At 40.7% G+C, this 15,240-nt stretch overlaps 1 protein-coding gene across 1 annotated transcript; it reads right to left on the bottom strand.

Moving 5' to 3' along the window:
- Positions 1-548: 548 nt before the first annotated feature.
- Positions 549-14,766, bottom strand: cp (ceruloplasmin). Its single transcript, XM_069680671.1, has 25 exons — positions 14,753-14,766; positions 14,019-14,210; positions 12,666-12,910; positions 11,591-11,803; positions 10,243-10,416; positions 10,069-10,160; positions 8,749-8,911; positions 8,514-8,652; positions 8,281-8,420; positions 7,954-8,094; positions 7,808-7,852; positions 7,507-7,721; positions 5,972-6,122; positions 5,675-5,887; positions 5,388-5,592; positions 5,031-5,170; positions 4,776-4,904; positions 4,211-4,317; positions 3,586-3,641; positions 3,343-3,414; positions 2,825-2,916; positions 2,552-2,691; positions 2,424-2,480; positions 686-791; positions 549-574 (listed from the first exon to the last, which is right to left on the bottom strand). Exons 1-25 carry the CDS (start codon positions 14,764-14,766, stop codon positions 549-551), a joined length of 3,267 nt encoding a protein of 1,088 aa, XP_069536772.1.
- Positions 14,767-15,240: the final 474 nt, after the last annotated feature.

Genomic DNA, 15,240 nt, shown 5'->3' with positions numbered 1-15,240 from the left:
CGACAGTAACCCCGTGTGAGCCCTGTGAAATAGTTACCTTTCAGAATAAAAGGAACATAATACCATGTTAATATGTGTGCACCTTTAATTCATATTATTAAAATTATCTTAATTACCTGACGAAAAATAAGGTAATCTATAGCATTTATGAAATAAATCTCATCTTACATTAATTAGTGTTTATTTAACCTTTAAGTATATATATTGTTAGTATTCAAGGACTGAGTAAAGAGTCAGAGGCTTCTCCAAAGTTTCCCCCACGAACACCTAAAGTTTATAGTTTCATCGCTGCAAACAACACTGTTCAACATTGTTGAGTCTTTACAATGACAATTTACTGCCAGGCTACAGTGGCCCCTGCTGCCTGACTGCTGCTTGTACACGCACACATAACAGTCATATGAAGCCTTTAAAACGAATCTTTAGTTTACATTTTTCTTTATCATTTTTATAGTGGAAAATATCAAAGACAATTACAGACAATTATAAATATGCACATTTAATGTAAAACCACTCTTCTTCTTTATGGATCCGTTCTCCTCGATCGTTCAGCCAAAGAGCCCCCCCTTCTTTTCTGTCCACAAGAAAGAAAGAAAACATATTTTATTTCTTGCACAGCATCCTCAAAACCTCTGCCTTGCTATCTGAGTCTGACTTTGTAAACCTTCCCAATAGGTTTGCTTACTTTTTAAATTGACGGTATACAGCGCCTCCATGCCACCGTTGAGGTGGTCGGTGACGTGACAGTGCAGCAGCCAGGTACCAGGATACTGAGGACGCATCTTTACTGTCTGAACAGGAGGAAGATTGAACAACACATGATTCAGTGCTCGCAAGTGATGTCAAGCCAACAGAGAGAGTCTAGTTTATAAAGACAATATTTAAAAAAGGAAGAAAAGTATATATTGTATTAGATTGATGAGGGAACCCTTTACTAATGTACAGTATAGCCTAAGTCACGCAGATCCCCCAAACATTCCAATAGACATTACTATAAGATTTTTAGATCTATTTTACTTACTTAGTTGAACATATCAAAATATCATATATAAGATTTTCAGCTTTTACTCTGGATTTTTAAGCAAAAACATTCATCGATCTATCCATGTTTATTGGAGGGCTGGTGGTGCCGTGGTTAGCGCTGTTGCCTCACAGCGAAAAGGTTCCTAGTTTGGTTCGGACGAAGTGGGCCTTTCTGTGTCTGTATGTTCTCCCTGTGCATGCGTGGGTTCCCTCCAACAGTCCAAAGACACGCTCGTTAGGTTAATTTATGACTCAAAATTGCCCGAATGTGAGCGTGAAAGATCTCTCCTATGTGTCAGCCCTGTGAGTGACTGGCGATCAGTCCAGAGTGTCCCCCGTTTCTCCCCCGCAACCCTGAAGAGGATAAGCAGTATTGATGATGGATGGAGGGAATGGATGTTTATTGGATCTCAGTGACACCAGAAGGGATATAGGGATATGAATAGGGAAATACTGCTTTGATTTATTGTGACTGATTCGATTTTTAATCATTTGAATGACGTAATGACTTTTAACTGCCTCCTTTTGATCACATACAAGAATGTTCAACTGAGGACTTTGCACAAACATCTGGGTTTTTTTTACTTTTTTCTATCCAGTAATCTACACTTTTTTTACATAACTGTATTCTATTTTGCATTTTAATTATCCTAATTAATTTATGGAAATATCTCCCCTGTTTTGTAAAGTTTTAATGGGTCTTAAAGTCGAGCTGAAATGGCATTTCCAGAGTATCTAGCTTCCGTATCGTGATGTATCTAACTGACCGAGGGTTCTTGGTGCTCTGTGGCTAAATGTTGCAGCTTGATTAGTTGAAATTGTTTGGTGCTAACTTACGTAAGCACGCGTAAAAAGGATCGGATTTTGATATAAGAATATGAAGAAATTAATTTTGTGGGTTTTTTTCGGCCTATATTGTCAAATAGATGCACAATATTACCGGTGATGTGATCTAAAAGGATTAAAAGGACATTTTTCATTTCACCTCGACTTTAATTTAGCTAAATCTCTGTATTCCCTGCTTCTTATTTCTCCTTGTCGCTGTTTTTCTTTTTTCAATTTGATGAAAACCTTGATTAAAATAATTTTAAAAATGTGTAAAAAAAATGTGTCACATTAAAATTCTCAGTCAATTGGAATGGAAAGTAAAAATAACACATAATTTTAGTACTTTTCCTTTCTGACTGCTAAAGATTTATGGCTGCATTTAGAGAAACATACTTAAACATATTTGCATTCTTGTGTATTCCTTATTCAGTATTTTCATTATTTTTTCGATTTGATTACTTGTATCTTCCTCCATTCTGAGGTTACAATGACCTCTAGTAGTCACACAAATATGTCAGTTGTTACTTGATCCTAAAATGCAACATGCAGCATCTTCATCATCCAGGGTTTACCTGGAAGGTGGCTGGAAACAGCTCATACACGTCAGTCCGATGAGGACCTCCACCCAGCTGGAGAGAAAGAAGAGTTGGTGTTTGTATCATGTGTGATTGTGTAGGCATGTTTTGTATAGTTTACATACCTTATATTCCACCATGTGCCCATGCCAGTGTGCGGTGTGTATGTCCACTTCATTGCCCATTCCTATCAGGTACCAGTACACCTTATCCCCCACCTCCATGTTCAGACCGTTCACATTTCCATACATCAAACCATTAATTGCTGTAAAGCACACAAACACACACACACACACACACACACACGTATTAAAAGAAAATCTCTTTAGATTAAGAACAATCATATCACCCCATCCATCACAATGATGCAGTCCATTTAGTGCGTATGTTTATCTCACAGTGCATCTTGTTGCTCTCTTTGAAGGTTTCATCGTCCTTCAGGTTTGCACGAGGGGTCCTGATGTGGGTCCTGATGTTTTCATCCAGATACCTGGAAGCACAAGAGCAATCATTGGGCAAATATTGCACATAAATTATTCACTGCTGTTTATCTACCTGGTATCAGATTGGGGTGGTATGACATGAGCTTTGACCCTGTAGAGGTTGTAATTTGCTCTAGTTGTAAAATAAAATTAATAATACAAATTTATGTTACCTGAACTATTTCTGCTGATGAAAAAAATCCCAAATAGAAAATGATCAGAAAGAAACAGACTGTGGTTGAAATGAAATAACTGAGTGTTCATAGAAAGCAAATTTAAAGTATTAAGCATTTTAGATCTGTGGTGTTTTAAATTAAATTTTACATTACTTTACATTTACAAATTTACAACAATTTTACAATGTTTACACTTTTATTTATCAGATGATTTGTCCAAAGCGACGTGCATTAGACATACATTATATTTAGACTCACCAGCTTTCATTCTCATCAAAAACCAGGAAAAGTAGCGCAAACTCTTCCACTTCTTTCTTCATACCTAAAGTCCTGGAAGCAGCACAGTTTATAAAACACTAAGTTAACACTATATAACTCGTGTTGTGTGATGCAGTACAATAACACGTTACAAATCATCCTAGTGAGTGGACTAGTGAGACCTTGAAGTCACAGAATCAAACAGTTAAATAAATATTGACTAGTTCGGCTCGAGACACTCACCTGCCCCAGCTACGCCGACAGATCACCAAAGGACCAATCAGACCGCTGTAAAGGTCCTGGCAGGCAGGGAGACAAAGTTAATGTGTGTGTTTAGATACTTGTTTTACTCTCGTTGTGGGGACCTATATCTTGTTAAACACATTTTGGGGACCCTCCTTCCTTATAGGGACCAAACCCAAGTCCCCATAACTTGGGGTAAGTTAAGTAAATAACTAAACTCTAAAGGAAGCTGTAATGCCCTGGTGCTAGTTCTTTTTTCTTGAACGATGTTCATGCTTTCATGAAATCATGTGCTATGTTTTTTAATAAAATAATGTAGAGCCAAAACTATAAAGGAAATGAGTGGCAGACAAGAAAAGAAGTGCAAACTAGGGATGGAGAAGAACCAACTCTATATAGGCTTTATAGTTTATCTGGCTCCTTCCCCTGTTTCAGAGGTACCACCATCTCATTCAATAAGAATGAATCGTACAATCCAATATTTGAACAGACAGCCAGAAGACCTTCCTATACATCCCTCTCCAGTGCACATATATAATATTTATATGAGAATATATATACATAAAATATGCAAGACAAGCCAAGTGAAATGCTATGACGTGTGTGTTTATGTGTGTATGCATACCTTGGTTACATCAGTAGCTGAGTAGTACGCTGACACAGAGCACTCCTCTTGCTCTGTAGTCGGGCCCGTTTTCTTTGTGACGTACCAGTTGTATGTGTGCGTCTGACCTGGGAAAGACATTATATACATACAGCATAGTTGTTTTTCGTGTCAAGGTTTTGTATCCACTGATTTGTTAACAAAACTGAAGTTACACACAGTCTTGTAGGAGCTGGGTTGAAGGAGAGATAGTATTGAGAGCAACTAATAGACAGGAATTTAGTGTCAGGACAGAGGTCTTTGACATTTTCAAATGAGGGAAGATAATTTTGTATAGGACAGCTGAAGAGAGACAGGGGAATGTGGGGAGTAGAGAGTGGGGGCTGACATGCACCAAATGATTGGCAATTAGTTGCAATCAGTGCGCCGAGGACTCCTCGGGCACCTGCTCTACCAACTGAGCTAAACCAGCACCCCAGAGAAGCATTTTTATGTTGTTACACAATAATAAAGAAATAATTTTGTTATTTTCTATCTCCAATGATTCTTCTGCCTGCCTGTCAGCTGACATTCCTCTTGTCTGTACCTGGTTCTGTGTTGTGAACATCAGGAGTATCTGTCTTGACTCCATGGGCATGGATAGAGTAAGGCCTGGTCGCCATGTTTCTAAAAACCACCTTCACTTTGTCTCCAACATCGGCATGAATCATTGGACCTGGGTGAAGGACAGTGTTGTTATTGCAGCACCAGCTGAACATCGAGCATGTATTAATAAGTCACAATAGAAATTTGTGGACTTCATAGTCAAAGTTTGTACATTTCTGCTGCCCTGACAGCCTACCCATAATGCCCAGGTGTTCCATATCGGCTGTTCTTTCCACCTGCGTATTGAACTTGTCGTTGGTGAACTGGCGGTAGACCACCTTCTTGTAACGGGAGCCTATAAACCCACCCTGCTGGTCCAGGAAGACAGTGGCAGGACTGCAGAGGGAGGGAAACAGGATTATCTTGCAGAGGAATTCAGTACAGTTTTGTGTCTGTCTGTGTGTTTGCCATATTGTGTGTGATTGCTTAAACGGACCCCTTGTGGGTATAAATGAGAATGTTTGAGAGATGTTAGAAAAACCCTTCAAAGTTATATTTAAAGAATAAGGCTGGAGGTGTTTTACTTTTTGTACCCATGCAGGTTGTACTGTACCTTTCCTGACCGCGGAACATCTCAGCATCCCAGGTGCGGTTGGGAGCGTAGTTCCAGTCTGTTTCCATGGCAGCGATGTAGTAGGTCTTAGAATGCAACATCGTCTCACCCTGACGCTGAAGGATGCTGCACTTCTGTACCGTGTAGTTGGCTCTCATCCCAGCACGATAATGGTTCACTGTAGCTGAAACCACTTCAAACTGACCTGAAACACACACAGACATATGTGTGCAGAATTTGCTAATGCACACGCCAAGCTTATTGCAAGAAGGTCGAGGTTTGCCTACCCATGCTGTCTGGCTCCATCGTGACGGTGCGTGAGATGTGAGGGAAGACGCTGATGGTGTCTCGTCTGTTCTGGCGGTAAATGAAGCGGTTTCCCTGGAAGTAAAGGCTGACGATGTCCGTCTCTGTACCCAGTCCTGACAGGTGCCACGTTACTTTGGCGGCCTTACACATGGTCAGGCCCTGGAGGTTCTTATACACAAACCCGTTGATGGCTAAAAGAAAATATACAGTTAACATCTCATAAAAGATATTCTAACTCCTTCTGAGCCATCTGTGTTTGAGTGTCTCCTTCACACCGTGCATCCTGTTGCTTTCTATGAAGCCCTCATCCTCCTTGTTGACAGTGGCGGGAGCAGTGGTGAAGGTCCTAATGTTGTCATCCAGATACCAGCTGAGGTTCTCATCAAACACTGTCGCCATGAGGTGGAACTCTTTCTCGTAGTTTTTCTAGCATGAGAAGATAGACAAAGAAGGTGTTATATTGTGGTTTGATGCGTACATTTTGGGGGTTTGGGGTGTTTCATATTTATTTATATATCTTAAATAGAACAAGAGTCACATTCTGGTATTAAACCTACAATTACTGAACCTTGAAGTTGTTTTTATACATCCAGCAGCTACAGAGGAACATTAACGTTCATTTTTGTGTCCAAAATCCTGTTCAGTTCTGTTTTGGTTTCCATAAACTCCTGAGAGGCTCTCTGTTTGCTAAATGCTTCACTTTGTTCGCCCGCTCGTTGGCAACTTTGCCTGTCTACTGGAAGGGTGTGGATCAGGTAATGTACACAGGGTTTTAGAGTTTTTCTTTTCTCTTAAGGAAAACAACTCCCTGCTGTGCTGCAAACAACACTATGGAAGTGTTGACAGTGAACCACAGTTATGAGCCAGAGAACAATGGTCTGTAATATGCTAGAAAGCTCCAAACACCTTAGAGGAGCTATGAGTCAGGTAACAATTATCGAAATCCTTTACTTAAAGCTACAGTAGGAAACATTATTTCATAAGAATCTGGTTAAAATAACACATTTTGATCATTGCATGTCACTAACAATATTAAATTGAAACCATATTGATGTCTGACCTGTGAGTGGGAGCGCCCGCCCCTTTGCATTTAGTTTGTTCAAAAATGTATCCGGTCTGAATCAAACAACCAATCAGGGTTAGCTTTCCCGTAACTAGCCGTTCACAGCGACTCTGTACAAACAATCATCGTCAGGCTTCCATATGACTTGTGTCAATCAGGAGCTATGGCAACTTCCTTTAAATTTCCTGTACCTCCTTTGCCTACAAAGGCATATACTACTGAAAAAGCTGAATTAAGGAAGACTTTGGAGGAGAAAAAAGATACAAAGAAAGCCCTAAATAAAAAGATTTGACATGTTATTACCAAGATTATTTTGCCACAAATCAAATACGTAGAGTATATCCGATTAAGGACCCAATATACTGTTGATATGTCACAAATAGAGATGTTCCAGTACTATGCGTTGACTGATATGGAGTCCAATTCCTAGTCTTGAGTATTGGCCAAGTTCCCCTCCGATACTTATGCGATTATATAAATATAGTCTATAATATTGGTGGATAAACAGGTTGCTTTTATTAGCTTTGGTTAACAGTACACTGAAACCAGCTGATTTTTTTAAGCTAATTGGCCATGGGATCAGATCTGTGCATTGACAGGTATACTCACTATTGAAGGCAGTACCTATGAATCACAAAATCTGAATATACGACATTAAATGGGATGCAAAATGCTCCAAATCCCATCACACTGAACATAAAAAATCTTCACACATTTTAAGTTTAGCTTCTGACGCTCTCTTCTCACCTGTACAAGACGCTTTAGTGATCCGGGCCGACAGATGAGGAGTGGTCCCACCAGTCCGGAGCTGGTGTCTTTAACAGGGTCCACTCCGGAGTAGTACATATAGGTCAGACAGTCAGCCTCCCCTTGTGTTGGACCGGCACCAATCGGCACCGTCCACTCATATGTGTGCATTGTCCCAGGTCTGACCAGAGCAGCTGGGGGAGGGGTCACCACTCCTAAAACACACATGTAAAAGAAAATCTGATATTAAGCAGAGTTTTCTTAATGAACGCTAATTAAACTGAGTCAGGTTGCAGCTCACTTGGTTGCCTCTTTAGCTCCCGCAGTTTCTTGTCTGTGTAGGACTCTAAGGAGAGGGGGAAAAAATGGAGGCAATAAAAAGGATGAGGAAGCTTTGAATGTGTACAAAAACAATAGCTGTGCTGAACAGTACGTGCATGTATTAACCTTCCAGTTCATTGTAATAGAGCGTCCCATCATGTTCCACGCTGTACTGAACACCATGAGGTTGCATTGAGTAAGGCCGGGTGGCTTTGTTCTTAAACACTACATTGATAGTGTCCTTCTCTTCAGCTCGCATCACAGGACCTGGAGACAAGGAGGGACACAGTCAGACAACAAGGACACACAGAACAAAGGACAAAGGACTATTTAATGTTATTATTCTAAATTCCAGTATTGGTAGTTTAACTTTATTAAACGATCTGAACATTTCTTCCACCTTTTCTCTGACCCCTAAAAAAGTGCTACCAACCCAAGCCCAGCCTGGATTACCCAGAATTCCAAGGTGGAGCTCCTCTGGTGAGCGTAGCATCTTTGTTGTGAAGGTGTTGTCAGTGTATTCCACGTAGCGGACCTTCTTATAGCGGCTTCCGATGCGGTTTCTGCCTCTGGTTACATACATGTCCGCTTCCCTAGACACGTAAGTACAAAGTGGAATATTTATCTTACTGAAACATGATCACAAGTAATTCTGTGCAAATGTTTGAGTGTAAACAGTAACCGACCCCTCAGTAGGCAGTGTAGGAGCGTAGTCCCAGACATCTTCTTCAGCAGCAATGAAGAACTGTCTGAGCTCACCGTGCGGCCGGGCCTTATGGACGTTAGGGAAACACTTCTTGATCTCAAAGATAGCCTGCATCCCAGCTGGACAAAGCCATGAAACATAAACTCACACACAATACTAAGCAGTTGAAATCCATTTGGGTGACTTTGTGAAGCCTTGAGAATGTTTTAGCTCACCCATCAGGTGGTCATTGACTGTACACGTCAGCAGCCAGTGTCCAACGTTGTCCGCCACCATTTCAGCTGTAGCGCTGGAGCCGGGGAAGAGGCTGATTGTGTCTGTGTGGTGGTTCTGAGTCGTCAGGATCTGGCCGTGGAAGTGGACTGAATGCATGTCCACCTGTTGCAGACAACTGACATTTAGACTGAGTTTGGACTAGATGCTTGTAGCTTGACATGATGTGGGCAAATATAAATCCAGTCAGTAACTCATATGCTTTGAGTTAGCCGCCCTGCATTGAACTAAAAATGTATGAAATAGACTTTTGTTTCTGACTATTACCATAGACATTAAGTTAGAGACTTCCAGCTTCAAAATAAGAAAACTAACTTAACAGGACTTACTTTGAACAACAGTAGATGTGGGACCAATAAGCTATATACACAAACTATGTTGTCTAGTTACCACACATTACCATAATGTGAATATTTAGGCCCACTCGGCATAAAAAAGTATTTTAAAAACACGTATTTTCCTCTAAATAAACTTAAATAGACACTCTAAAAAGGCAGTAGTTTAAAATAATGAAAGGGCTTGTTGTTTCATTTTGTAACTAGTTATGCAGGAAAAGTTGTTGCACATTGATTTAAAGTTGTAATCATGAAGATCTCAGTTTTGTTCTCTTTGGCAGCACCTATGGCGATAAGCAGTAATTGCGGGAGCACACCTCCCAGATATCCAGACAGTGCTGCATGTGTGACGTCCACTGTTGGCTCCAGTTGTAACTCTTGATTTTCCTCGCTGACGGTCGCTTTCCTTTTTAGACTGTTTGCCTTCATCTGAGCGTCGAATTTGTTTCTTCTTCTTTGTATTTTCACTTATTTTTGAAGTTGTATCTGTAGTCATCCATCTTTTCTTTGTTTGTTCAGCCATATAGATTACTGTTTACTCACAACACTTGTAGAGAGCGGAAAAGCAGCCGCTTTGCACACAAGCGTGTTTGTTGCATTAGCTCTGCCTACCCTCTCTGACAGAGCAACCACTGCTGGGTGATGGAAAACGCGTCACTAACTGGGCCGCGAAAGTCGCCCCCACACACCCAGTCCATAATACTGCAAATTGCAAAAGCCATTATCAGTGGGCCACAGGCTCAATCACCTTTGTGTCACCTCATTCGGCGATATAGTGAGTGACTTAACAGACATCACTTTAAATTAGCATTATATGAAAATTAGTAATGAGAATAAAAAAAAACAAATATGAGGTATAAAAAGGTTAGCATGATCAGATACAGTAGTCTGGTTAGCGGTAAAAAATAATACAAATATAATTTTTACCTCATTGCCTAAGCCAAACAAATGCCAGTAGATCTTGTTGCCTTGACACACGCTCAGTCCGGGCATGTTTCCATACAGATAACCATTTATACCTGCAATCCACATTCAGAGTTAAAGGTGTTTGTATGTGCATGTGTACGGGTATGTGCATATGGACTTAGATTCAACCCTCACCGTGCATTTTGTTGCTCTCAATGAAATCCTCGTCATCCTTTAGGTCTCTGGCGGGATTCGTAATGTATGTCCTGATGTTCTCATCCAGATACCAGCTAAAGTTCTCATCTGACACCATGAACAGCAAAGCATACAGATAGTCTCCTGAACTGTCCCCATATAAGTCCATAGTTCCTACAGAGGAGAGGAGAGGGCATTTTAGAATCATGTGCATTGATGTACTGAAGGGGAAACACACTGAAAGGCCCTTTAACAGATTTTCCTAAATAACTTCATGGTATGATTGAAAGGATTTTACATGGAAAGACTTTCTCCTGAAGTTGAAACTGTTTGGGTTATTTGTTTTGTTTATTACACTGTGCTCTTTCTTGTTGGCTTAAGTGGGTGGGGCTGAGTTTGGAAAACAGCTAATGTCACATGCTTTTGTGCACCAATCAAGATTAAGGGACATTGGAATCTGGATCTGATGACGATGATGCAAGTAAAACTAATCAAACCACATCCAGAAAGTGCTGATAAAACACAAACAAGTTTTTTGAGTTGTGAAAATATTTCCAATATATTCGCTATTTCCCTCTGATGTCATGCTCAGGGTGAGAAGCTCAGATGTTGTTATAATGTCACACTGCTGTGATACAGGTTGTTCAGCAACTGAACATGGAAATCTGGTTATATTTCAGGATAAAACAAAATAGCCTACCCGAAAACCCATTAAGAACAGTCAGACAACAGCTAACGTTAGCATCCAGCCTCCTACTAGATAATATTACTGTTAGCTAAGAAATAGCTGAAAGCTAATATTGACTGTTGGTAGTTATACACAATAGAATAACAAAGACTTAAATTCCTAGCTAACACAATGTTAGCTTGGAACAAATAGCTAGTACTTACAGGCTAACATAATGTTAGCCAACGCAATGTTGTCTAGGAAGTTGTTATGCTAGCATTAGCTGTTTTCTAAAGGTAGCAAAATGGTGATCAAATATGTTGTTTTACTTTGACATATGGCCAATTTTCTCTCCAGTCTGTTTAGTTGCTCATTTACTGAGAAGTGATAATGACCTACAACCTGGAATAGCCTACAGTACAACAACATTATGACAGCTTTAGGGCTTCCCACCTTGTGGGAAAAAGTATCATCGACAAAATATACTTAAAGGTACTGAAAGGTGAAACTCTACAAAATGTAATCTATTAGTGTAACTATTGTATAAAGTTTTATATATAACAGTGCATGTTATTGTGAGAAAAGATCACACATTCAAATGTAAAATATAACTAGTAATAGTAACTAGACATTGAACTTAATACATGATTTAATGTACTTAGCTCCAAAAGGTTTGGGTACCTCTCTTACAGACGATGAGGGGTCCTATCAGTCCTGAGTTGATGTCTTTTGGCGCCTTGACGTGGGAGTGGTAGAATCTGGTCATGCAGTTGCCGTCGTCGGCTGTCGGGCTGTGAGTCTCTGGGAGGGTCCAGATATACGAATGTCTTCTACCAGGAGCCACTGAGTCGTCAGTCTTCAGCTCTGGACCGGTACCGTCTGGGTACAGGGCTCCTGGAGAGAGAGACACAATACAAAGTCACACATCCAGCAATATATTAAACTTGTATTGTGCTTTTTCATATTTTCAGACAATTATAAAATGTTTCAGTGTTGAATGTTCATACTAAATGTGGTAGAAGTTAAAAATAATGAGGTAAACTTAAGTGGAAGTAATCAGTCAGGCTTCAAAAGCTCAGTTGGCAGGCTGCTGTGAACGCTTGGTTTAAGACATTTTTTCTACTCTTGACATTTTGTGACATCACAAAGTCATATTTCTATATATGGGTATCTGCTCCAGGCATGGCGGCCGACGAAGTTCAAGGACACGCCCACTCAGTAGATCAGTCTCTCTGTAACTTTCCGCTCTACTCTGCACAGGACGAAGAAGGAAGAGTTTTTCCAATAACTCACTCAAAGAAAATCATATTTTTCAGCATTTTCTAAAGAAGAATGCACCACACAACATTGTTTGTTCACACCACTTCACAGAGGAGTCTTTTTCAACAAAGCCCAGAATGAAGCTACATTTGCGGCTAGGTTAGCTAACAACCAGGGCTGTTGCATCTGTTAAGGGTTGCGTTGGAGTTACAGAAGCACAAGCAGTAAGTAACGTTCACATTCTTATTCTGCATTTTTCATCTTGAATTGATAACCAGACTTTTAAATACAGTTGCAGTGCAGATCATGTTACGTTAGCTGTAAAATTCTAGCTAACAGTAATTTGCTGCTAAACAGTACAGTGAGATATGTGACTTTTTTTTTCCAGACATAGCGGCTAAAAAGGTGGCGTTATTCATATCGGAAAGAACTGATAACACTTTCACCTCGCTCTCTTATTATCATCTTTCGCTGCACTGAGTTATTAATTCCTCACCCTCTGAGCCCTTGCTGTAGTTCAGTCCGTGTGGGTGGATGCTGTAAGGTCGAGATGCTGAGTTCATCAGGTGGACGATTATTGTGTCTCCCTCCTCGGCCATCAACAGAGGTCCCAGGTAGCCCAGCCAGTTCGCCTTCGTCACCTCTGTCCTGTGGCTGCTGTCAGTGTACTGTTTATACACGGCCTTCTTGTAGGTGGGGCCGATCCGCTGCGGGCCTCGCTTCAAAAAGACAGTGGCTTCTCTACAAAGAGAGAGAGAGGATGAGATGAGTGAGTGTGTTTCTGTTTGGCTTTTATAGATTACAGTAAAAATATTTCAAAAACCTGTTTTACTAAGTTAGTTAAAAACAATGTTATCATAATGTAGATACATGTAGTTAGATTCTGATCAGGCATTTTAATGGCATTTTAGCTCGTGACAACAGCAAAAGCACAGGCAAACGGCAACTTCAGTTGTTGAAAAGCGAAGTTAATGCAGAAGGGCAAAAACTTGCAGGTCCTAGAGTGTCCACTATTGGGTGAGAGGCGGGGTACACCCTGCTGATCGCCAGTCAGAAACAGAGCTGACACATAGAGACAGACAACCACAACTCACATTCACACCATTGGACATTTAACCTCCTAAAACCCGAGCTTTTGTTTGGTATGCATTTTCAATTTCTCCTATTTATTGGGGATTAATAGGACCTAATAAGTATGAAACCAAAGAATTGTCTTTGTGTTACACTGAAAAAGTCCCAATGTCCCCATGTGAGTACCTTGTTGTAACGGGTTAGGGTTAGGGTCTAAGTTTCGCAGAATTAAATATTATGGTGCTGTGAAGCCAAAATGTAATGTCCCCATATGAGGACGCAGAGTCATGTCTTTGGACTATGGGAGGAAGCCGGGGTATCCGCGCATGCACAGGGAGAACGTACAAACTCCACACAGAAAGACGCCCTACGTCCGGACTGGGATTTGAACTAGAAACCTTGTACCACCATGCAGCCCCCTCCTGTTTTAATTTCTTTAAGCCTAAAGTTATAGGGTCACTTGATATGACAGGTGGACACTGCTGGCTGTCTTCTATACAATAACATGGCCAAATCACTGAAGGAGGATTTAAAGATATTGCAGATTATGAGGTGTTGCTCTTTCATACACTGCTCTAAAAACTAAGAAAAAACATGTACATTTAAAGAAAGGCCAAACACAGCAGAGATTTGGTGATTGATCCTTTCTTGGAACCAAAGAGAGTCCTGCTGCATTTTGGAAGGTCTTCAAGAGGCTCACAGACTGACTCCAACATAATCAAGATGACTCCAACATAACCCCAACATAATCAAGACATAGCTCTGTGCTGGTACTCACTCATCCTCCTGCAGTGTGCGGTTTTGAATGATGTTCATCCCAGTTGGGGCGTAGTTCCAAGATATCTCCTCGATCCTGAGGAAGTACTCTCTCAACTCCCCAGACACACACACTGCTGCACAACACAGCAGCAACACTCTGCCTAACCCCATCCGAAGCGTTTTGGAGACAAAGTGGAAGAAGAAGATGAGTCTTTATTTCTGTACCCAGTAGATGTTAATGATGAGGACTAACAGTGCAGACAACTGTTATCTGTCAGTCTGTCTATGAGACTTTAGACCCTGTGGGGGTCTTTATACTCCCTCAGCTGACTGATGGCTGGGAACAGCCAAACAGGGCAGAGGGGTCACTGACCAGCAGAAGAGGACTGAGCCAACCTATCAGAGTTCCCCGACACACACTGTTCAATTAAACAGATGTCAAAAGAACAGAAAATCTCTGACTCTGCAACATCCACATTTGATTGCCAGACATGAAGAGATCTGATTTCAGTTGCATTTACATCTGACTTCATGTATTTTATCTACATTTAGTAAGAATATATTAAATGTAGCGCACTCTTCTGTTTGTGCTGCTGGAATTGCAGCCAAATATTAGTTCAACATGAGCCAACGTTATGTGGAGCCAATGTCGAAAACACTGACTTTTGGTCAAGTCAATACTGCTGTTTCATTTTAACTACGAAAGGTTGAAAAGGGCTCTCTGAAAAATCCAGTGCACTGCTGATTACTGACTTTGAGTACGTCATGTTTCTCACTGTGTTGGCTAAATAATTATAACTAACATTACTTTAATGTTCATTTAAATGACTTCTATCTACATCTTAAACTTAGTAAAGCCAGGTAAGTCAACTTCAATACTGGTTATCATTGTTTTAAGGATTATAAAGCAATGGTATCCATAATAGTCACCTCAGGACCAGATTGTAATTAAAATGGATCAGCTCCAAGGGTTGAAGGCCACATTTACTCAGTTTGGGTCCTGATATTGCAGAGATAAATAACAGGCAACTTGGGAAACTCCAGGAGACATGCTTTAGTCCGGGAATTGATTACAACACAGCAAGCCGGCTGCACACTTTGGGCCCCTTCGTAACAAATTAGCATCGATTAAACGCCGCAGCCTACCTGAGTATTGTTGCTGACCATGTCCGTCCCTTTATGACCACAGTGTACCCATCTTCTGATGGCTACTTCCAGCAGGATAACACACCAGGTCACAA

The sequence above is a fragment of the Semicossyphus pulcher genome, unplaced genomic scaffold (assembly GCF_022749685.1).
Source record: "Semicossyphus pulcher isolate SPU_LCO1_2020_fin unplaced genomic scaffold, fSemPul1.0.p SCAF_4, whole genome shotgun sequence".
Classification (NCBI taxonomy): domain Eukaryota; kingdom Metazoa; phylum Chordata; class Actinopteri; order Labriformes; family Labridae; genus Semicossyphus; species Semicossyphus pulcher.
The sequence above is the reverse complement of the archived record's forward strand: the minus strand, read 5'-3'. Positions and strand labels throughout refer to the sequence as shown.

What these genes read in the sequence shown, in the direction of transcription:
- cp (XM_069680671.1), bottom strand. An exon ending in CGCACACTGCAGGAGGATGA is followed by an intron (nt 12,911 to 14,018) that starts GTGAGTACCAGC and finishes CTCTCTTTGTAG; the next exon opens with AGAAGCCACTGTCTTTTTGA. An exon ending in CCTCATCGTCTGTAAGAGAG is followed by an intron (nt 10,417 to 11,590) that starts GTACCCAAACCT and finishes TCTCCTCTGTAG; the next exon opens with GAACTATGGACTTATATGGG.